The sequence below is a fragment of the Mesoplodon bidens genome, assembly GCF_964165515.1.
Source record: "Mesoplodon bidens genome assembly, chromosome: X".
Taxonomy (NCBI): domain Eukaryota; kingdom Metazoa; phylum Chordata; class Mammalia; order Artiodactyla; family Ziphiidae; genus Mesoplodon; species Mesoplodon bidens.
Window position 1 is genome coordinate 81410717 of NC_138163.1, and position 24980 is coordinate 81435696.

A 24980-nucleotide genomic window follows, 5' to 3' on the forward strand; every position below is an offset into this window, starting at 1 on the left:
ATTACATTTGAGACTCCTTGCTCAGATTTTGGTTAACAGTACAAATCTTTCAGAAATTCAAGTTCTTATTAATCAATTTGTCAGCTAGGATACATTCAGGCATCAGCTGCAACTACAGAATAGGTGCACTGCCTCAGCGCTTTGGAAAGACATAATCTAGAACACTACTAGCAGACAAAATATCTGTTACTAGACAGCATATGTGCAGTACAGCAAGACAAAAACATATATTCATATGTTGGCTTGTTTAAGCCTCAAGCTCTCGATCCTTTGTTGAAATACAATGATTTCATTCCTATGGTTTTCAATACCAAAAACTCAACCTCCAGGAGGGCTAAAGTCTAATTTGTACTCCAAACCAAGTAGCAGTGCAGTTCGCTACTACTGAGGCTGAATCCATAAAGACTTCAAGACCACGTCCAGAAGACAAGTTATTATATATAATACCCTAGAAGGTCTGAAACATAATTATCATATACATAGCTGGTCCTTCAGAGCTTTTTACCTATAACATGTTTTTTGATGAAAGTTATTTAATGTACTGGAGATAACTGTGACTTACTGATCAAATATTTGAATACTTATACTTACCTGGGATTTCATTTCTGCTGAAAGAAAAAGGAAGAACAGGACTCACTTAAAAAAAAAGCAAACTTTAGAAATGAAAGTAAAAATCTTATCACACACTATCATTTTTGGAAGCAGCATAGAGGGGCAGTCAACAGTAAAACACTGGTGAAATAGGTCAAAACTCTAGGCCAAAAATCTATTATTATTATCATCAGTGACAGTACCACAACTGTGCCCTTCATAATTAATGATCACTCCTAAGAATCTTCATTTGGCACCAGATGATGTGTTTAAGAGAAACACTCTGGGAGGTTTTGAATCAGACTTGGTTTTTTGTTAGCCAAGTTACAGGAGAATTTCTAAAGTGGGGGGAAGGGAAGAAGGAAACGGACCAGAAAAAGAATTGAAGCCATCATCTACAAACCAACAAAGCACTGAGAGTTCCAAACATTATGCCAGACACTAAAATGACTGATATAGGCTCAAGTGGTTTATAAAACCTATAAAAAGACTACACCAGCAAAGTCCCCATTTATCTGTAGAGTTCAGAAACTAAAACAAGGAATATTTTAGCTTAAAACCTTATCTCAAGAGAATCATATATACTTCACATGAATAAAAATACCTGAAACCAAACATTTTTAGAAGCTCCAATACCCAAAATATAAAGAAAAAATAATTAATTCAGAAGACTCAATCAATCCATGATAATCACAAAACGGCTGGGCAATCTCTATCTCCCTTCCACACTAACCATCCATCCCATGGAAGACCAAGGGAGATCAGACCTTCCAGACTTATGCAACACCCGGCTGCTGCAAAATTCTATGGAGACTCCTTGTGGAACAGCAGTTTCCCATCTCTTGTGTCTCTCCCTATCATGATCATGCAGGAAGCAAGTCTGGCTGTGCTATTTCTTATCATTGTCTGTCACCCATCTGCAACATGATATTGTACAGATAAGTAAAAAGTAGTTCCCTTTCCCCCAGAAGGTTGAGGCTCAGGTACAGGGGTAATTCTCCTGTGCACACAGTCATTATTTAGGCCGACTCAGTGACTTCAACAGGCTTAATCATGTGATCAGGTTTGTTGCCAGCTGCATAATGCTCCCACATCTGTAGATAGAGCCGCTCTAGTTCCATTGTGTATTGTTTGGTGTTGAACAGAGGGCTAGATATTCTCTGCTTCCAGACTTTGCCACGAATTTTCTTCAGGCTGAATAATAAAAAGAGATCCAAGTTTACAAATCAGAGCAGAAACTCAGAACTAGCCCCCATAAACACCTAGACACCTTTATGGTAAATTATATAACCAAACTTTCTCTTCTGATTGGCCCTCCCTTACCTCAATGCTAAAAAAGTGAAAGGGCACAGCTAACATAATGTTAAACACTTATAATGGAGTTCACCTCCACGTCCCCTGAAAAAACTGTTCTTTCCTAAATAATCATAACCAAGAGACACCATGCTTTCTCCACTTCATCTTATTTCTACCTTTAAAATAAAAATAAGACTTAGCAACGACACGTCTCTTCCTACGTACTACTGGTTAGAACATAAACTGTTTACCCTTTTAATATGCAACTTAGCAATGTGTCTATTAGAACCATAAATGTTCATAACCCTATGACCTATCAATAACACTTTTAAATCTATTCAACAGAAATAATCAGAGATGCAGACATACCTGACCATGCAAAGATGTTCACTGAAGCATCATTTACAATAGCTAAGGCACAAACATAAGATGGAAGCATTCGTTTTATGAATGTTTTAATGAAATAGGAAAACACTCAAGGGGAAAAAATGCAGTACGTCTACTGCTTTAATTTTCCCCTTGTACATGAACTGAGTTGTTTATTTAGATATAAAAAAAAGTGTTCCTAATATCACCAAGACTATGGCTCTGTTCGGAAACAGGAAAAAAAAAAAGCAATCAATTCTTCTGGGGAAAGAGGATAGAATTCTCTCTCTCCTCCTGTTGTGAATATATCATTTGTCATGAGACTATTCTTATACAGAGAGAGTTATTACTTTAGAACCAGAAGCTGGAATACTCTTGTGCATTTTTAAAAACAATTAATAAAAAGGTTGTTTTAATATTTTTTTGTGTGCCAGAACTAGTAAAACAGCTATGCATATCTGTTGGCCTCAACCCAACCATGACCATATTAATGTTATCTTCCAAATAAAAATACCTTTGTGTTATTTTTAAAGTTCTCTATGTCGGCTTCCCTGGTGGTGCAGTGGTTAAGAATCCGCCTGCCAATGCAGGGGACACAGGTTCGAGCCCTGGTCCAGGAACATCCCACATGCCGTGGAGCAACTAAGCCCGTGCGCCACAACTACTGAGCCTGCGCTCAAAAGCCTACAAGCCACAACTACTGAGCCCATGTGCCACAACTACCGAAGCCTGTGCACCTAGAGCCCGTGCTCCACAAGAGAAGCCACCGCAGTGAGGAGCCCACGCACCACAACGAAGAGGAGCCCCCGCTCGCCGCAACTAGAGAAAGCCCGCGCACAGCAATGAAGACCCAAAGTGGCCAAAAATAAATAAAATAAATTCTAAAATAAATAAATAAATAAAGTTCTGTACGTCAATAGAATGGTTAAACTGTGGTGCATCCATACACTGAAATACTACTCAGCAATAAAAGGGAATGAACTACTGATACGAGCCAACAACATGGATGAATCTCAAAACATTATCCTGAGTGAAAGAAGCCTTCAGAGTACATGCTGTATGATTCTATTTGTATAAGGTTCTAGAAAGGCAAGACTAAATAAATTATGGTGGAAAAAAAATTCAGAACAGTGGTTGTCTCTGAGGGTTGGTGAGGAGGACCAACTGAGAAGGGGTGTGAAGGAACTTTCTGGAGTGATGGTAATGTTATACATGCTGTTGGAAGCCTGGGTTATAAAGGTATTTCTCAAAACTCACTTAAGATTTGTGTATTCCAATTTGGGACTAGCAGGTACAAACTACTGTAGATAAAGTAAACAACAAGGTCCTACTGTACAGCACAGAGAACTATATTCAATATCCTATAATAAACCATAATGGAATAGAATATGAAAAAGAATATACGTGTGTATATAATATATATATATATAACTGAATCAACTTTGCTGTACACCAGAAGCAACACTGTAAATCAACTATACTTCAACTAAAAAAGTAAAATTAAATTAATTTAAAAAAAGATTTGTGTATACACTGTATATAAATTCTGCCTCAAAAGAAACAAGTATTAAACTCTAGTTAATGATGGCCACTGTGAAGTATTTAGGGAGAAGAATACTGATATCTGCAATTTACTTCAAATAAGATGGATGTCTAAATGGATATAGGAATAAACAGATGGAATAAATGTAATAAAAGTACAGTAAAATTATCAGTGGCAGAAGCTAGGTGGTAGGTATATAAGTGTTTATTATAAAATTGAATTTTCATAACAAAATGTTGGGGAAAAGTATTGTATGAAATCAACTAAGTTCCAAAAAGAAAATACACTAAATTATTTATTGTAGTTATCTCTGGGATGATGGACATGAATCTTAATTTTTTAATGCCTGGGCTCAAAGTTTTCACTAGTTTTCCTTAGCTGTATATGATGTTCAGGGGAGAAAATTATGAAAATGATAAATAAATGCTTAACATACATCTGTTGAATGCTTACTATGTACCAAGAACTGTTGTTAAGTGCTTCACGTGGAACACTTCTTTTCTGTTTTTAAACATCTTTATTGGAGTATAATTGCTTTACAATGTTGTGTTAGTTTCTGCTGTATAACAAAGTGAATCAGCTATATGTATACATATATCCCCATATCCCCTCCCTCTTGCGTTTCCCTCCCACCCTCCCTATCCCACCCTTCTAGGTGGTCACGAAGCATCGAGCTGATCTCCCCCTGTGCTATGCGGCTGCTTCCCACTAGCTATCTATCTTACATTTGGTAGTGTATCTATGTCAATGATACTCTCTCACTTCGTCCCAGCTTACCCTTCCTTCCCCCTCCCCACGTCCTCAAGTCCACTCTCTACGTCTGCATCTTTATTCCTGTCCTGTCCGCTAGGTTCTTCAGAACGTTTTTTTTTTTTTTTTTTAGATTCCATATGTGTGTTAGCATACGGTATTTGTCTTTCTCTTTCTGACTTCACTCTGTATGACAGTCTCTAGGTCCATCCACCTCACTACAAATAACTCAATTTTGTTTCTTTTCATGGCTGAGTAATATTCCATTGTATATATGTGCCACATTTTCCTTACCCATTCATCTGTCAATGGACACTTAGGTTGCTTCCATGTCCTGGCTATTGTACATAGAGCTGCAGTGAACACTGTGGTACATGTCTCTTTTTGAATTATGGTTTTCTCAGGGTATATGCCCAGGAGTGGGATTGCTGGGTCATATGGTAGTTCTATTTTTAGTTTTCTAAGGAACCACCATACTGTTCTCCATAGTGGCTGTAACAATTTACATTCCCACCAACAGTGCAAGAGGGTTCCCTTTTATCCACACCCTCTCCAGCATTTACTGTTTGTAGATTTTTTGATGATGGCCATTCTGACCGGGAACAGTTTTTTTTAATCCTCACATCTCTGCAAGGTAGGTACTATCATTCATCCCCCTTTTGCAGATGGAAAAACCAAGGCACATAGAAACTAACTTGTCCAAAGTCACAAAGCTTGTGAGAGAGCCTGGATTCAAACCCAGGAAGTCTGACTCAAAGAGGGTGCTTCTTTAAACTTCTACATAATATGCTACTTGTCAGAAAACACAAAGAAAAAAATCACACGTAATACCCAAAGAAAAATCTCATTTAAGAGATAAACACTATTTTATTGTATGGATAAAGCATCATTTATCTAAGCATCATCTAATTCCCACCCATTTAGGGGCATTTAAGTCGTGCCCAATTATTAGTACAAGGATATTCTTAGGGTCAAAGGTCTTTTTTTTTTTTTTTTAGGGCTCTGAAAAGACTACCAATTTACTCACCAATGTATGAAAAGGTCAGCACCTCAATGCTCCCTCATCACTGGTATCATATTAAAAATCTTTTATTTTATAGTTAAATAATGGGTATACCTCAATGTTATTTTAATTTATTTCTACTAGGGAATTCCCTGGTGGTCCAGTGGTTAGGACTCCACACTTTCACTGCCGTGGGTGTGGGTTCAATCCCTGATCAGGGAACTAAAATCCCACAAGGCAGGTGGCAAGGCCAATAAATTAAAAAATAAATATTTATTTCTACTACAGAGGTTGAAACTTTCTTGTTAACCATTTGTATTTCTACTTTAGTCAGTTGTCATTTCTTTGCTTACTTTCCTATTAAGGGATTTAAAATGTAAATATTCTTCAGTCTTTATATAGCCAGGCTATTAATATTTGACATTAAGGAACAGATTTTTTTCCCTCTTGTTTGCCTTTTAATTTTCTTTTTTTATTGAAGTATAGCTAGTTTACATCTTTTAATTCTCTTGACTTACTTTTATTCAGCCATTTACTCTTTACATAGTGAAACCTAATGATCACTTCATTTATGAAAGTTTAAAAAATTCTTCTCACGACTCCCCTGGTGGTCCAGTGGTTAAGACTCCATGCTTCCACTGCAGGAAGCACAGGTTCAATCCCTGGCCGAGGAAGTAAGATCCCGCATGCCGCATGGCACGGCCATAAAAATAAATAACAAATTAAATTAAATTAAAAAATAAAATAATAAAAAGTCCTTCTCCCATCCAGAGAGCATACAACTAATTCATTTATTTTATGTTACCCTTATTTTATGATTTCACTTCATAACACCTATATTCTGTCTAAATTTTTCTTGTTTCCTTCACCTCACCATATAATTTGTTCATGGAAAAGTTTACTTACTATTCTAGATCAGTTCCCAGTTTCACAGCTATGTCTTCATATTCTTGTCTATTTTTAGCAATAAGCTCAAGACAGCCTAAACAAGTGAGCTGGGAAGCTGCAACTCGGGAAGCAAGAGTCTCTCCTGCAATAAGAAAGATAACAACTGCACATCTGAGAATGCAAATAGCACACAGTTATTAATGTTATTTATGTTAAATATCCACACGATGCAGATGAAGAGTGTTCAGACTTGAACAAGTCTCATTTTCTATCATCTTGCCCTAAATGTTGCTTCTAGTACATATGATTTCACCTGGAAGTGTCTCTCCCAAGGAGATTTTAAAAAGAACAAGGAAGCAACTCACCTGGCATAGTCACCATGGGTGTCCCTGCCCAAAGGACATCCATCCCTGTGGTGTGTCCATTACAGAGTGGAGTGTCCAAGCAGACATCAGCCAGCTGGCCTCTCCGAACATGTTCCTCTTTAGGAGCAACAGGTGAAAAAATGATACGGTTCTGGGGAAGGCCCATATTTTGTGCGTACTGTTGAATATTAGGTTCTCCTACTGCTGGAAAACGCAACAGCCACAGTACACTATTGGGAACACGCTTTAGAATCTAAAATAGGGAAAACAAGAGCAAGTATTAATAGCAGCTCTGCCCTTCTCAAGAAAGGTTCCCATAAATTTCTAGTAATTCTACCATACTCTATTCTTTTCACCCAGATAGCAGTCTACCGTGCACTTAAGTCTTTCTTTCACATAGATGAATTAGATCGACTGAATTATAGGTTCCTGTTCTGCTTAGCTGTCCCCAAAGACAGTTCAAAGAAAGAGGAGATTGATGCAAGAAGACACAAAACAAGTTACTAATTGGCAAAATCTGAGGCAGCTATGTCCTGTGGGAATTGATACTAGGAGTGGTTTTTGTCCATGATAGGAATTTTCCATTTCAAATTATAAATCCCCCACCATGGTACAACAAATAAAGTTAGTTCACACTTGCCAAACTTTATTTGCCTAATCTAGATCAGGGGTCAGCAGACATTTTCTGTAAAGGACCAGAGAGCAAATACTTTTGCCTTTGATGCCAACATGGACTGTGTCAAAACTATTCAATTCTGCCCTTGTCACTGGAAAGTAGCCATAGACAATATATAAGTAAGTAGGCATGGCTGTGTGTCAGTAAAATTTTATTTACAAAAACAAGCAGCTGGGACTTCCCTGGTGGTCCAGTGGTTAGGACTCCGTGCTTCCACTGCAGGGGGCTCAGGTTCGATCCCTGGTCAGGGAACTAAGATTCCGCATGCCACACTGCCAAAATAAAAAAAAAAAAAAAAAAAAAACAAGCAGTGGACTGGGTTTGGCTCATCGGCCATAGTTTGCCTACCCGATTTAGACCTACATCTACTCAATGTATCATACAAGTTCACCATCCCGTCTCTGAAAGCCGTGAGAACAGATGGATTTCAGAATTTAGAATATTTCATATTTTTAAAAAGTAGTACAGTATATATAAATTACCTAACACTCTCAGCGGCAACTCCCTGCAAACCAACACATTAGTATCTCTGAATCAAGATGTAGGAATATTCATACTAATGGAATAAATAAAGAACCATAAATAGCCTAACATCAGTTCAGGCAGTGTGGCTGCCAACCAAATAAATTTACCACAAACTTATGAAGATGCTTTTGGTTTTCAGGTTTTTTGAAATGGGGAAGTGAAGATTCAGGGATAGTAAACCTGTACTCATCTGCTTCCTCTTCTCCACCCTCCCTCCTCCTTTAAAAAAAGAAAACAGACCAAAAAACCCAGATATTAATCAGAAAAAAAGTCAACCAAGAATTATCTCCATTTTAGCTCTATGGGAAAAGAGGCAGATATGGATAGCAAAGTTTAGAACCTTCAGAGGTCCTGCTTATGCAAACTGGTATGATGAAATAACTGAGAAGTAATGCCATAAGTCAATTCCTTCCTGGTTCTAACTCTACAATATTGCAAGAATGATGTAAAATGTGGATGAGTATACGTAACAGCTTTGCTATCAGCTTAGACCATGGGTTGGCAAACTATAGCCTATGAGCCAAATCTGGCATATTGCCTGTTTTTGTAAATAAAAACTTATTGGAACATACCTACACTCATTCATTTATATAATGAGTATGGCGTTGCTACAGTGGCAGGATTGAGTAGGTGTGACAGAGAGGATGGACTGCAAAACCAAAAATATTTACCACCTGGCCTTTTAAGAAAAAGTTTGCTGATCCCTGCATTTGAACACATAAATTTTAAAAGTTCATAATATGATATTTAGACACTTGAAGGACAAATCAAAAATTGCTGAAATCTACAGCTCTTTTGAAGATTATCGCAATAATCTAGCACAATAGCTCCTGAATGGGAGGATGGGGGGCAGCCTCAGCAAGACGACCTATATACAGAATCTTTACTAGAATCTCTAGACATTAATAATGAATCTACACACACTCACATTTGCCCACATCTGCAAAGTAGATGGGTCAATTTTATATAACTGATTAAAGTTACAGTACACAATGGCATCTTCTGGTAACCCGTACTGAGAACGTGTGGTTACAATAATGGTACGGGGAACCTCCTCTCCAGTGGCAGCCTTATTGTTGATCTAGAACAAGAAAAAAATATATGATTATATGTAAAGTAAACATGGTCCGATATTTTTCTTTTCTTTTCAATATTTGTTTATTTATTTATTTGGCTGCTTCAGGTCTTAGTTGCGGCACGCAGGATCTTCGTTGCACCATTGCAGTATAGAGGGTCTTCAGTTGCGGCATGCGGGATCTAGTTCCCTGACCAGGGATCGAACCCAGGTCCCCTGCATTGGGAGCACGGAGTCTTAACCACTGGACCACTAGGGAAGTCCCCAGTCTGATTATTTTTCAATCAATAAACAATCCTTATGATACAAAGTGGTATAACCATTAAAAGTCATGTCACTGAACTATAATGAGAATATATTAATGACACATTAAGTTAAAGGAAAAAAGTTAGAGCATTATCTTAATTTGGGGGGGACTGCACTATGAAACATCTCACTCTAGCCAAAAAGTTCTCTTCAAAACCCTATTAGTCCAACAGCAAGCTTTTGCTTACTCTTTTCTCCATGTACGAAATATCCTTTTCTAAATCACACCCACCTTTCAAGACTAAGCTTAAATTACTGAAAAATCTCTACTAAGACTGCCTCTCCTCACATTGTTCAGCACTGTTTCTGAGCATCTACATATACAATTACAGTCTTATCTTGCAATTCCCACACATCTGGGTACTCTTGTTATGTAACTATTCCAGGTGTGATGGACATCTCATACATTATGGGCATTGTGTTGTTCTACACTCAAAATTCTTTGTACCTGTGCACTTCAAGAAGTATATTTTTCCTTAAGTCAAGCATGTCTGCCCTATTGTTTCAAAGGACAGTTCAGGCCCAATACACATTACCGGCAATTAATTCCTTTACCTTAATTCATTTCAAGCATTCTTTGTATCAACTGCTATACCACTAAAACTGTTAACTCCTAAAGAGGTCAGAGATCCTTGCCTTATGATCTCTTGACAGAGCTACATATTCACTTATTCAAGTATGCAATATACAATATTGGGTTGGCCAAAAAGTTCATTCGGATTTTTCATACAAGCTTACAAAAAACCTGAACGAACTTCTTGGCCAACCCAGTATTTACTCAGCACGTACTTCATTATTGTGGCTAAGACACGGACCCTAAAGTAATTCAATTCAGTGGAGAATACATACAAACCCAGGGAATTATAATGTGTTGTGCTGGATGTAAAGATATATCCCAAATACTACAAGAACAGAGAATACAGGTACCAGTGGAGCAGGGAAGGAGAGGTCAGGGATATGGACAGAAACAGATTCCTGGCGGAGCTGTCTGAACTGAAAGCCTTAAAGATGAGTATGATTTAACTGGGGAAAGGATGAGTTACAGAAGCAAGACACTGTATGATGCCTACAGACAGTTCACCGTTGATAAGAGTAAAGCCACAGGCGGGGAATAACAAGGTATTAACACAGAAGACTCTCATTAAGTAACCTGCTGGCAGAATCCAAGAGACTTTTAAAATCAAACAAACCTATATAAGATGCCAGTTTCCACTGAATTCATTTCCTCATCTATAAAACAGAAGTAATGATGCTTATCTCCTAGAGTTATGAGATGTAAAGAAGATAAATGTATACTTGGTGGTAGATAGTATGTTCTATTATTCTCTTCTCACCTGGGTAGTTGCCAGTCCATTGCTAATACTGAATCCATTAATTGTTATCTGAATTTGTCCTCTGTTAATCATTTCAATAACTGCTTCTGCAATAGTATTCATAGGAATGACAGGCATATTAAGAGCTGTATTACTGCTGTCTGCGTTGTCTCCTCCATCAGGACATTTCATCTTAAAATAATTACACAAAATACATCATTAGGGAAAAGATCCCAAATGCAGATAACTTAATTTCAATGACAGTATTGACCAGGTTCTGACCTTGACAATTTTCACATCTGGTAGACTATCAAGAAATGCTTTGAGGTCGATGCCATTCAGCACAATCCGATTGTCATAAATGTGCCCATTGGACTTAAAATCGATGACTGCTTTTTTCTAATTGAAAAAAAAGTTTCAGACATATCCTTTAGGATGCACAGGGACAGCAGCAAGGAAATAAATGACTACAGTTCTTTGCAATTCCCCTATAGCACTGTTTTTCTACCTACCTTCAGGTGAGGGAACATATTAGCATGATCACCAATAAAGAAAGTATGGGGCATATAAGCCAGTTTCTCAGAATACTGCTCAGCAACTTCAGCAGGTGAAGTTTCCTGATCAGTGATGATATAATCCATGAAAAGCGCACCACTAGTCCCAGGGTACCCCAGCCACATTGCCTAAAAGAAAAAAAAAAATATATCAGACCAAAAACTGACTAAGAACCTTCAGCAAAATGGTTTAAAATTAAATAAGTAAACAACCAACCAAGGAGGGTGGACTTCTTTAGCCAAGAGCAATCAAGTAATATTTCAGACTAACCTTCTAAGTGCTAAACCGTTTTTCCAATTTACAAGACAGAACAACTGTTTACATCCAACTATGAATTGCACGTCTCCACATACATGTTCCTGTGGGCACTGTGTTCTCACTCAAAATTCTTGGTCCCTGTTCATTTTCAACAACTACACTTTTTTTTTCATAAGTCAACCATGTCTGTCCTATTGTTTCAAAGGACAGTTAACCAAAGAGGGAAAAAACCTATCACTGTCTTCTTAGCCCAATAAACACTGTGAATAATTATCATTATTTCCTTTACCTGAATAGGAGCTGGCCTGAGAGCAAAGAGTTCATTTCGAGCACCCTTGGTATAACCATTCATATTTACAAGGATGTGTATACCATCCTGATGGATGCGATCAGCTGCTTTTCCATTGCATGGAATCTATGGAATAAAAAATTAAGAACTTTTACTATGTATAATCTAAGACTGATTCAATTAGTCTTAATGGCATTGAACAGAATGCAAATTCCCAGATGCAAAAGTGGTAACAACACAAATTACATTAACGTGGGGTAAAAACATGGTTAAGTACCATTAAAATGGGCCCACAGCATTACACAAACAGGATACAGAGGAAGGAGAGTTTACCTCTACACTGAATGTATGAACAACTAGGCTTGGGACTTCCCTGGTGGCTCAGTGGTTAAGAAACCGCCTGCCAATGCAGGGGACACGGGTTCGAGCCCTGGTCCAGGAAGATCCCACACACTGCGGGGCAACTAAGCCCATGTGCCACAACTACTGAAGCTCGCGTGCCCAGAGCCCAGGCTCGACAACAAGAGAAGCCACCGCAATGAGAAGCCCATGCACCCCAACTAAGAGTAGCCCCCGCTCGCCACAACTAGAGAAAGCCCACACACAGCAACAAAGACCCAACACAGCCAAAAATAAATAAATAAATAAATAATTTTTAAAAAAAGATGCATAGGAGTTTGAGGGAGCTGGACAGAATACAATCTTGACAGAGAACTGTATGAATAAAGAACCAGAGTAAAGTGCATGGTAGGTTTAAAAAATGGGTAGATCACTTCTACTTGGTATAGGGTATAACTGAGGGCTAATGATGGGTGAAAAGCACTGGCAAACAAGGTTGTTTGTTTAGAAAGGTTGTGAAGGCCACACTGAAGAGCTTAGACTTCATATAGGCACACCAATGTTCACTGCGGCACTATTTACAATTGCCAAGATATGGAAGTAACCTAAGTGTCCATCAATGGATGAATGGATAAAGAAAATGTGGTATATATACACAATGGAATATTCCTCAGCCATTTAAAAGTTGCCAGAGGGAAGGGAGGGAGGAGGGCAAAACAGGTGAACAGGATTAAGTAGTACAAACCTTCAGATATAAAACAAGCAAGCCACAGGGATATAACATACAACATGAGGAATATGGTCAATAATACTGTAATAACTTTGTATGGGGACAGGTGGTTACTAGACTTATCATGGTGATTTCACAATGTATGCAAATGCCAATTAACTGTGTCGTACACCTGAAACTAACATAACATTGTACGTCTACTACGTTTCAATTTATATATATATATATATATATATATATATATATATATAATTAATAAATAAATGTGTGTGTGTGTGTGTGTGTGTGTGTGTGTGTGTGTGTGTTATGCGGGCTTCTCACTGTTGTGGCCTCTCCCATTGCAGAGCACAGGCTCCGGACACACAGGCTCAGCGGCCGTGGCTCACGGGCCTGGCCGCTCCGTGGCATGTAGGATCCTCCCGGACCGGGGCACGAACCCGTGTCCCCTGCATCAGCAGGCAGACTCTCAACCACTGCGCCACCAGGGAAGCCCCATAAATATATATTTTTAAAGAGTTTAGACTTCAGTCAATAAGCAGTGAATCCTAAAAGGTCTCAGAGGTAGAGGGCCATATTCTTCTTGGTCACAGAGAGTCCAACCCTACATCAAAAATGGTCAGGTATATTTCCAAAGCAACAGTTATAACGCAAAAGACGTTGGTAGAAATTATTTATGAAATGACAAGAGTCTCACAATCCTTCTGCTAGGACTTCAATGATTCATATATATGAATTACTGGATATACCATACATACCTCTGTTAGTCACCAAAGTGGCCAATAGCGTCTATAAGAAAAAAACTCTAGTCCATACCTTCAGCAAATTCATTCCCTCACAGGTTTCAATCTTAATTTATCATAAAACTTTTGCTCCTAGAGGAAACAGCAATGGAGCAAGCACAGAAATAAAGAAAACCAAAGGCAAAGGCCCTTTAAATGACTTTTTTGTTCTTCTTCCAAGCCACCATTTTGTTCAACTTATTCAGGTAATATTAGGCATCTACTGTCACAAGTGCTAGCTCAATCCCCAGAGAAGTTCTACGTCCACACACAAATACACCATATTTCTATTTCACTTGCAAACTCAGCAAAAATTCATGCTGATTATAAATGCAATGTAATAAATGTAAACAATCAAGGAAATAAGATCAAAGCCATTGCCCACAGGTATGTAGTAGCTGAGGTTAAATATCTGTCATGAAAAATATTGAGGATATGGGCTTCCCTGGTGGCGCAGTGGTTAAGAATCTGCCTGTCAATGCAGGAGACACAGGTTTGAGCCCTGGTCCGGGAAGATCCCACATGCCACGGAGCAACTAAGCCCGTGTGCCACAACTACTGAGCCTGAGCTCTAGAGCTCGCGAGCCACAACTACTGAAGCCCACGCGCCTAGAGCCTGTGCTCCACAACAAGAGAAGCCACCGCAATGAGAAGCCCGCACACCGCAATGAAGAGCAGACCCCACTCACCGCAACTAGAGAAAGCCCATGGGCAGCAATGACGACCCAAACCGGCCAAAAAATAAATTAATTAATTAAATTTTAAAAAGAAAATTGAGGATACAAGCTACACACCAACAGTTTTATTCACTATTTGCTCAAAATAAAAAGTTGGAAGTACAAGCCTCTTAGATAGCCTCATCCACCAGAGGGCAGACAGCAGAAGCAAGAATCCTGCAGCCTGTGGAACAAAAACCACATTCAGAAAGACAGACAAGATGAAAAGGCAGAGGGCTATGTACCAGATGAAGGAACAAGATAAAACCCCAGAAAAACAACTAAATGAAGTGGAAATAGGCAACCTTCCAGAAAAAGACTTCAGAATAATGATAGTGAAGATGATGCAGGACCTCGGAAAAAGAATGGAGGCAAAGATCGAGAAGATGCAAGAAATGTTTAACAAAGACCTAGAAGAATTAAAGAACAAACAAATAGAGATGAACAATACAATAACTGAAATGAAAACTACACTAGAAGGAATCAACAGCAGAATAACTGAGGCAGAAGAACGGATAAGTGACCTGGAAGACAGAATGGTGGAATTCACTGCTGCAGAACAGAATAAAGAAAAAAGAATGAAAAGAAATAAGACAGCCTGCGAGACCTCTGGGACAACATTAAACACAACAACATTCGCGTTATAGGGGTCCCAGAAGGAGAAGAGAGAAAGGACCCAAGAAAATATTTGAAGAGATTATAGTCGAAAACTTCACTAACATGGGAAAGGAAATAACCACCCAAGTCCAGGAAGCACAGAGAGTCGCATACAGGATAAACCCAAGGAGAAACATGCCAAGGCACATAGTAATCAAACTGGCAAAAATTAAAGACAAAGAAAAATTATTGAAAGCAGCAAGGGAAAAACGACAAATAACATACAAGGGAACTCCCATAAGGTTAACAGCTGCTTTCTCAGCAGAAACTCTACAAGCCAGAAGGGAGTGGCATGACATATTCAAAGTGATGAAAGGGAAGAACTGACAACCAAGATTACTCTACCTGGCAAGGATCTCATTCAGATTCGATGGAGAAATCAGAAGCTTTACAGACAAGCAAAAGCTAAGAGAATTCAGCACCACCAAACCAGCTCTACAACAAATGCTAAAGGAACTTCTTTAAGTGGAAACACAAGAGAAGAAAAGGACCTACAAAAACAAACCCAAAATAATTAAGAAGATGGTCACAGGAACATACATATCGATAATTACCTTAAACGTGAATGGATTAAATGCTCCAACCAAAAGAAACAGGCTCGGTGAGTGGATACAAAAACAAGACCCATATATATGCTGTCTAGAAGAGACCCACTTCAGACCTAGGGACACATAGAGACTGCAAGTGAGAGGATAGAAAAAGATATTCCATGCAAATGGAAATCAAAAGAAAGCTGGAGTAGCAATACTCATATCAGATAAAATATACTTTAAAATGAAGAATGTTACAAGAGACAAGGAAGGACACTACATAATGATCAAGGGACCAATCCAAGAAAAAGATATAACAATTATAAGTATATATGCACCCAACATAGGAGCACCTCAATACATAAGGCAACTGCTAACAGCTATAAAAGAGAAAACTGACAGTAACACAATAATAGTGGGGGACTTTTAACACCTCACTTACACCAATGGACAGATCATCCAAACAGAAAATACATAAGGAAACACAAGCTTTAAATGACACAATAGACCAGATAGATTTAATTGATATTTATAGGACATTCCATCCCAAAACAGCAGATTACACTTTCTTCTCAAGTGCGCATGGAACATTCTCCAGGATAGATCACATCTTAGGTCACAAATCAAGCCTCAGTAAATTTAAGAAAATTGAAATCATATCAAGCATCTTTTCTGACCGCAACGGTATGAGATTAGAAATCAATTACAGGGAAAAAAATGTAAAAAACACAAACACATGGAGGCTAAACAATACGTTACTAAATAACCAAGAGATCACTGAAGAAAACAAAGAGGAAATCAAAAAATACCTAGACACAAATGACAGTGAAAACATGACGATCCAAAACCTATGGGATGCAGCAAAAGCAGTTCTAAGAGAGAAGTTTATAGCTACAATCCTACCTCAAGAAACAAGAAAAACCTCAAATAAATAATCTAACATTACACCTAAAGGAACTAGAGAAAGAAGAACAAACAAAACCCGAAGTTAGTAGAAGGAAAGAAATCATAAAGAGCAGAGCAGAAATAAATGAAATAGAAACAAAGAAAACGATAGCAAAGATCAATAAAACTAAAAGCTGGTTCTTGGAGAAGATAAACAAAATTGATAAGCCATTAGCCAGACTCTTCAAGAAAAAAAGGGAGAGGACTCAAAAAATAAAACGTTGTAAGTATAAGAGTTTCACCTACCTGAGAAAGATCAATGAAATGATTGGCTTCTGCCATCACCTTCACTCGGAAGTTTGTGCCATCATCTGGGCTCAGGGCATAACAGAATACCTGAAAGGCAGCACATAGTATATTTAATAACCTTGTCTCAAATCTTTCTAAAAGACACTGGGCTTAACACCTAAAGGTGACTATAAAGCTACCACTGTAGGTTTGTTTGGTTTTATAAATAGTGACTCTAGAGCAACACTAGTCTTACCTCAAATTTATCAGGATTGTGCATGCCTGGAATAGACTGCATAAGATGAGAAGTAGGATGATTCCCAAAGTCAGAACTCACGTATCCTACACGCAGTCGACCATCACTGAGCTTCAAGTCTTTTGGATGTTCATACGGTGGTTTATGAAGGACATTTATCTACCAATGGAATTCAGTGCTTGTTAGTAAATTTGAGTCTATATGTAAATTTTCATCTAGGAAAACTGACTAAAAGCATACCTGTTAGGAATGTTATGCCCAGAATACTTCTTTAATTCATATAACCAGTCTAATACAACCTTAGCAATTTGTATAATATGCTTCATACTTTGACCTGTTCCTGAGGTCTATGAAGTAGCCCAAGCAAGTTAAAGTTGTAGGAAGGAAGCAGAGTGGAAAGAGCATGACAAACCCTGCATTTTAGAAAATTCTGTAGGGAAGCATTTTTTAAAAACAGAATTACACCTAGCACTCTGCTCTATTCTGCTGAGAAAATTCCCACCTTTGATCAAGTGCTGCTCTAATTCTCAAAGGTGAGTGGAAAATACCAAACACTTTATTAAAAACTATGGTTTCAAAATTAAAGGAAAACACCATCAGCCTACTGTTAAGTACTTCAGTTAAGGATCCCACCTTATAGAATGGAAGGGGTTATGATCAAGACAGGACACAATGGGAGGGGGGCTTCTGGGCTGGCTCACGAAGCTTCATTTCTCAACTTGGGTGGTAAACACCTTATGATAACTCATTAAGCCATAAATTTGATTCATGTAGTTTTCTGTATCTGTTTTACTTTACAACGAAAAGATTAAAATGAAAGACTCGCACCTTATCCAAGCAGAGGTTCCCATGCCTCTCAGCAATAGCCTTCCTGAAGCCATGAGAAAGAGGATATAGCATACTATGATGAGGATGCACAGAAGGCAACCTATTCTTCTCTAACTGGTCAGCCACAATGCTGACCAACTTCTTCATTCGCTCATCATAGTCTGTCCAATCACAGACAATCTAGAGGAGGCAAAAAGAAGTTATTATCCAGAAAACCTTACTCCAAGACTTAACATCTTATGTGTCTTTGGCCTAAAGTAATGTCAGATAACCCATTAAAAAACACTGTCTCCAGCCAAGTTTGGATTAATATGGCACATACAATTAAAAAGTGATTACAACCCTGAAAGCCAATTACTGGCCTGTTATTCTTTACCTGCAGGCAATGAGCCAAATTACAATAAGCATCAGGAAAATCAGGTTTAAGCTTCAGAGCAGTGCGATAAGAAGCAATTGCTTCTGGAATATTCCCTGAATCCTGGAAATAAATAAAGTGGAGTGGTTAAATTTTTTCCTAAAATTAAAAACATTAGGTGCTAAGATGGATATATTGTAATAAAAAATATATATATATAATAGTACCTTGTGAATGGAAGCCAGATTGCTGTGGGCATCCGCAAATGCAGGGTTAATCTGAATGGCACGAGTATAACACTGCAAGGCTCCCTGAACATCCTGCATCTCCTTTAGAGTGTTTCCCATATTAGAGTAGGCATCAGCAAAGGTAGGACTGATTCTAAAGGAGAGGACAAAGATTTTATTTCTCTAGTACAAAAACCTTTAACCCCCTGTAATGTTAATTTAGTCTGCTATTATTAGAAGTCCCACATACCAAATGTGCCAAATGCCAAACATTTAAAAACTTAGAAGAAAAAAATAAGGCTGTGTGTCTCTTACCGAATAGCCTCCTTATAATGCATCAGAGCTTCCTGCAGTTTTCCCTGCTGCTGCAATACACTTGCTAAATTTGAATGGGCAGCAGCAAACTCTGGGAAGACCTATAAAGATTCAAGATGATAACTGAGGTTTAAAAAAAAAATAACTGCTAAAACAGCAGTAATAACTTACCACAACAAGAACTTCGCTCAAGCACCTTTATATCCCTACACTTCTCTCCACCTTCTCCAAGTCTACTCATTCTTCAAAGCCAAGTAGTTCAAATTCTACCTCTTCCTTTCTTTTATACCTCTCCGTGTTTCAAAACATAATGAGGTAGACCTCTCCTCATCTTAGTTTATGCTGGTAACTCTAGCATCTCTCTCTTCAAAACTCCTACCACACCTACCAACCAACATTACAGCCATCAGGTACTGAAATTATATATTTACTGGTAACTCTTCTTGAACTCTAGCTTACTGTTTAAATTTTTTGTGCCGATCTTATCTACCCATAAAATAACAAACTCAATGTTAAGGATTTTCTTGAATGTCACACAGGACCTCACTCATACCTTAGGTACTCAATTACTGGTTCAATGAATGATTCACCCACTTTCTACTTTTACAAAAGAGGTGGATGACATGGCAAACTTAACTGCCTTCCCTCTACTTCACACAGACAAAATACCCAGCCACACCACCCTCAACATACTTCTAACGCTTTACGATACAAGCGAACTGCCTCTTCAATGTTTCCCTGTTCTCGTTTGATATTGGCTAGGTTATTCAGAGAGTCTGCATGGGTGGGACACAGCCGGAGAGCTGTGTTATAACAATCTTCTGCTTCGGCAACCTAAAAAACAAAACAAACTATTCAAAAACCTATACAGAGGAATCACAAAGTCACCACTGATATTATTCTAACAATTGCTTAGTTAAGCCTAATGGCTGGTAATATTCCAGAAAACAGGTATTTTTGCTATTCTTCCTCTCATCTACAACTCTGAAATTAAACAATTTACCACCTCAATATTTAATGACAATATGTACAAAAACGACTTTTTTTTAATGCCATCAGGTAACAAAGAAAGAGACAATAAAAATCCTTACACTGCCCTTCTCTTTGAGAGCGTTGGCTAGGTTGCAGTAAGCATCAGGGAAATGTGGTTGCAATTCAATAGCTCGCCTGTAGGTGTCTATTGCCAGATCTATCAGGCCTTGCTCATAGTATACACAAGCCAGGTTGCCATGTACCACTGCATGATTTGGACTCAAGCTTAGGGCACGAAGGTAAGCTGCCACAGCTCTATAAACAGAAACACACACACACACAATGCAACTAACTTTTAATGGATGCTTTGTTAAAATTATTTCATTCTATACTATATCAAAGTATATCAATTATAACTAGCTACAATTAATTCATGTCATACTACACTTAACCTGAAAAATCAAAATTGCACCTTTATAAAATGTATTTTTACACTGAAAAATTTTCTATACCCCCATAAGAAACAGACTTTCCTTTGACAACAGCAAAAAAAGTTAAAAGTCAGGATTTACTTAGTTTTCTGAATCAGATAGAAGGAATAATTTAGTCTAAAAGATAACCATTTCAATAGTTTTACAATAAAGGAAATTTCAACTGAACTCCTAGTGAGAAGGATAATGGCTCTGTGAAAAGCCAACAGTGAAGTCAGGCAACAATAAACCTATAATAAAAGGTAATACAGCAGACCTGAGCAGGGGAAAGCAACATAGTAGAAAAGGAAAGTGTATTTCAATGACCCACTGTGATAATTTCAGTCCAAACTCTCAAGTGTTGATACAACAAAAACTCCAAATAGAACATTCCCTCACCTGTCAAAAATCCGTGCCTCTTTCAAGACATTTCCTAAATTGATATAAGCATCCAGAAAATTGGGGTCAAGGGTGACAGCCTAAAAATTGCAAGACAGTTACTTAGAGCAAGTTAGGATTTCAGATTAACTTCCCAATTACAATTTTTTAGCCTGAGATAATTTTAGACCTCCAATTACATTTTCTAGTATAATTAAATCTTATTTCTTTCATTTTTAAAACCCAATTATTTTAGTACCCACTCATTATTCACAAATCTCAATGTTACCAAAATAACTTCCCATGTAATATAAGAGCAAAATGTGTCCTGAAGGGAAAAATTTTAAATTGGGTCTGCTCCACTTTTATTGAGCTGAACACTTCTCATGGTTGGCCCCATTTTATTCTCAATTAATCAGCCTAGCTCTTCTAAAAAATAATGGCAGGAAGAAGCAGCAAGCTCTAACTGAATAAGGAAATACATACCTCAGTAACTACAACTGTATACTCAGACCTTAGTAAGATATGTAATTAGAGCTGTATACTCAGTAAGATACATTACTTCAAGGGGATACTAACCATTAAATGGTTCATTCAAATAGTTCTGAAGCTGTCTTAAAATATGATCAGATATATCTACAGCAGTAATTCTCAACCCTGGGTTTGAGTGTATTAGAATTCACCTCCTAAATGGAGCCTGGGTTCCATCACAGGCCAGTTAAATCAGACCCTCTGAAAACGGGGCCAGGATATCCATATCTTTTACAAGCTCCTCATGTGCGACCAAGGAGAACCACAGAGCAAGAGAGTAGGTACTCCTATAGTGTAATGAATGGAAACCTGAACTGAAATACTGAAAAATACTAAAAAATCATATTCAATTTTATTTGATCTATATTCCAACCTAACTCGCCCTCTTCCCAGATCATTCTGAAGCTAATCCCAGACATATTAGTTCATTCGAAAATATTTCAAAATATATTTTAGGGACAATACAGGAATACTTTTTCCTCCTAACGTAACCACAATACCAATATCACACCTAAAAAAGTGACAGCAATTCCTTAATATTCATTCAGTGGTCCAACTTCTGATTAACTTTGATTGAGGATCCAAATAAGACCCATACAATTAACATGTCTTTGTGAGTTTCTTTAAATCTTTTAAATTAAAAGTTTAATTTAAATCTCCATTTTTATTCCTGTAATTTGTTGAAGAAATCAGATCACTGTCCTATACAGCTTCCCATACTTTGAATTTGCTGACTGCACCCCTACGGTGTCCTTTAACGCGCTTATTATGTTTCCCTGTCCCATGTATTTCCTGTAAATTGGTAGAACTACAAGCGTAATCAGATTTGGGTTCTTTTTTTTTCCCCCGGTACGCGGGCCTCTCACTGTTGTGGCCTCTCCCGTTGCGGAGCACAGGCTCCGGAGGTGCAGGCTCAGCGGCCGTGGCTCACGGGCCCAGCCGCTCCGCGGCATGTGGGATCTTCCCAGACCGGGGCACGAACCCGTGTCCCCTGCATCAGCAGGCGGACACTCAACCACTGCGCCACCAGGGAAGCCCAGGGTTCTTTTCTCTTTTTGCAAGGCTACTTCACTGGTGGAAGTATTTACTTCTATCACAAGGTACAAAATGTCTGGTTGTGTCTCTTTTTTTTTGCCACTGATAAATGCCTAAATTTATTATTGGTTATACTCTGATTCTATCATTCCTACTTCATTTATTAGCTGGAACACTTGTATAAAGAGAAACTTCCCCCATCAACTACTGGGTTACCCTGATGTCCAGTTCATACAGGAGAGAGAGGACAATTGTTTAACCAGTTCTCAAAATGAGTTGCTCCTTATCTTCCAAAGATGACCCATGGATTTCTTCTTAGTATAATTATACTCATGAACTTAAATGTATTTGATAAGTTTCAATATATTTCAGTTATTATTCCCATTGATGCTCAACTCCCATCCTTAGCTAGTAGGAGCCTCTTCCAGTTGCCTCCTGAGTCCTTTTGACATAAATGTATCAAAACTTCCTTGCTTTCTGGCACAACAAGGCACTCCAGATTATTTTTGTACATTCCCTGCCCCAGATCTGGAATCAGTCGTTTCACCAAGAAACCCTGCTTCTTTACAGTAAAGCTGCCCGTTTAAAAAAAAGAATTTTTAATTACTAAAGTACATTTTCAATGCTAAACTGGAAACGGCCATATACCATCCAGCAAATGCTGCAATACTGTCAGAGAAACAAAGATATGTGACTGATTAAGTAAAGGCCTATTATTTAGTTCTAGTAGAAACACCCTGCATACGTAAGCACTTCAAAAATACCTATTACTAATTTAACGACTAACCTTTTCAAAGTGATGAATTGCAAGCCAAATCTCCCCTTGTGCATTGAAAACACAGCCAAGATTACTCCAAGCTACTGCAAAGTTCGGTTGCGTCTCAATTGCTTTCAAATAACATGCCTTAGGAGGGGTTAATGAAAGAAGAAGATGGGAGGGGAAGGAGGTAAAGGGAAAGGGGAAAATTTATAAAGGGGAAAAAAAAAGATTGGGGGAGGGGGGAAGAAGGTGATATCATTATTCCTTCTCTGACCAGCCAAAAGTGACCCTGCAGCATAGGCTCGCTTGCGCCAAAACTAATGCGCTGCCACAGCTGGCTGCTCCTGCGCCTGCGCCACCAGAACCCAGGTGCAAACCACCATGTTCAGTTCTGCCAACCAATGACCAACCCTTACACTGGGACTTAACCGGGAAGTCGGTTGCCTTAAGACTCTATGCTGGACTTCTCTTACCTGAACACCTAAGGGCTCTTGCTACGTTTTCAAGTGGTATCTGGAAGGCGCCACTTAAGGCTAAGTTCCTCCCCCCTCCCCCACCCAAGTTTCCCAAAGTCTGTTCTACGATGTGTTAATAGTTATCACTGGAAAAAAAGATTTCAAGATCAAATAAATTAGGAAAACAGAAAACAGGTTTCTTGACTACAGGACTTCCCTAAGCCTTTAATAGTATATACACGGTTCCCTGAACTTAGTTGACTATGGAACTCTTCTTTCATTGGACATTTTATGAGAATACCTATAAAACACATTTTGGGAAATGCTGCTCTAAATAAACAATAATGTTCCTAACATCAAAACTATGCTACTGAGGAGAAAAATGTTTTTCTGACAAGCCAGATATCATAAGGCCAGGCTATAAGTCACATCCTCACAATGCCCGTCCCCCAAGGGGGACTGAAGCTGAAACCTCATATGACAGGACTGCACCTAGGTTGAGGTCCCTGTAATGCGAGCGCAAACATCGCTTGCGCAACCTAACAGCATCGCACTGCGCAATCGCTGCGAACTGCTGCGCTACATAGAACACCCCTAGACGCAGCAAACGGCCAACCAGATCCATTAATCTACTAGACAGGCCCATAGAGAATATTTGTTTAATGAGATTAGTTGGACTCGAGGTATGTTAAAACCCAATTTTATCCAAAAAGGCTACAAAATAGGACTGAGGGAGCCAGTCAATCAGATTACTCATCTAGTCAACCGTTCACAGGGGCTCATTCGCACGCATTGCGCATTAACGCTGCGCAGCCTTTGCGCTACTGCAGGGTCACAGCGCATCATCAGAAGAGCAGAATGCTGCAATCCAAACAAAGAAGAAAAAAGGAAAAAATGAACAACAAGAAGAGTTAGAAGCTTTTACTAGTAAATTATCTCTAATAATTTTTAATATCAATTAACTTTTACTTATCTTTGACAGAATTGTGGCTGTAGTATAAAACATTCTCTTACATAACTTGCTTGTAAATAAAATTATTTTAAGCTGTTTCTGAAGCCACAAGACAGAAGATTCAGGCATGGAGGCAAATTGTTTTGCTGTGGCAGTTACAAACCCGTTACCATATTTCTCATCATGTGACTTTTCGGTGCGTTCCTTGCTGGAAGAGGAGGAGGTGTGTGTCTGCCCTAGATCCAGGCCTCGAGCTCCCTTCAGCGAGGCACCTTACGCATGGAATAGGAGGTTTCACCCACCTGAAACCTTCTAAATACAATATCAATGGTGAAAAACCAAAAACAAGAGAGAAAATAAAAACAAGATCATTAGTAAAAGTTCAACAAAGCAATTGAAATTCTTTGGATGTCTATTACATATGGGAATGAGGACAGTCTCAAGTCTGTAATATGGGAAACATGCAGAAGGGAGAGGGTTAATCAGGGCTATTGCATACAGCAGGGATTTTTGCTGGAAGAAAGGCTCTTCATTTTCTACAAAGACAACTTAATTTTGCTTCCATCTACTAGGAATATGCTGGCTTGAATTTTCAAATGCACTGATTACAAAAGAAATACATTGCATTTCACTCAAGAGTATTTTCTTGTTCACTAAGTTCTCACAAAAACAGAATAACATTTTTCAAACTAGGTGTCTCCAGAGCTCTGAAATAAAGAAGTC

At 38.4% G+C, this 24980-nt stretch overlaps 1 protein-coding gene across 2 annotated transcripts in view; it reads right to left on the bottom strand.

Moving 5' to 3' along the window:
• Positions 1-1038: 1038 nt before the first annotated feature.
• OGT (O-linked N-acetylglucosamine (GlcNAc) transferase) overlaps positions 1039-24980 on the bottom strand; it is a 35462-nt gene continuing 11520 nt past the window's right edge. For both annotated transcript variants that reach the window (XM_081221916.1, XM_081221915.1), the window contains exons 5-22: positions 22878-22994; positions 20546-20625; positions 19796-19991; positions 19398-19538; positions 18705-18805; positions 18390-18543; positions 18184-18285; positions 17808-17987; positions 16980-17138; positions 16742-16831; positions 11800-11925; positions 11210-11380; positions 10980-11096; positions 10719-10889; positions 8932-9084; positions 6803-7055; positions 6456-6579; positions 1039-1785 (exon numbers count right to left, since the gene is read on the bottom strand). In XM_081221916.1, coding sequence (XP_081078042.1) covers positions 1611-1785; positions 6456-6579; positions 6803-7055; positions 8932-9084; positions 10719-10889; positions 10980-11096; positions 11210-11380; positions 11800-11925; positions 16742-16831; positions 16980-17138; positions 17808-17987; positions 18184-18285; positions 18390-18543; positions 18705-18805; positions 19398-19538; positions 19796-19991; positions 20546-20625; positions 22878-22994 — 2610 coding nt within the window. In that variant the 3' untranslated portion in view covers positions 1039-1610. The remainder of the gene's footprint in view (positions 1786-6455; positions 6580-6802; positions 7056-8931; positions 9085-10718; positions 10890-10979; positions 11097-11209; positions 11381-11799; positions 11926-16741; positions 16832-16979; positions 17139-17807; positions 17988-18183; positions 18286-18389; positions 18544-18704; positions 18806-19397; positions 19539-19795; positions 19992-20545; positions 20626-22877; positions 22995-24980) is intronic.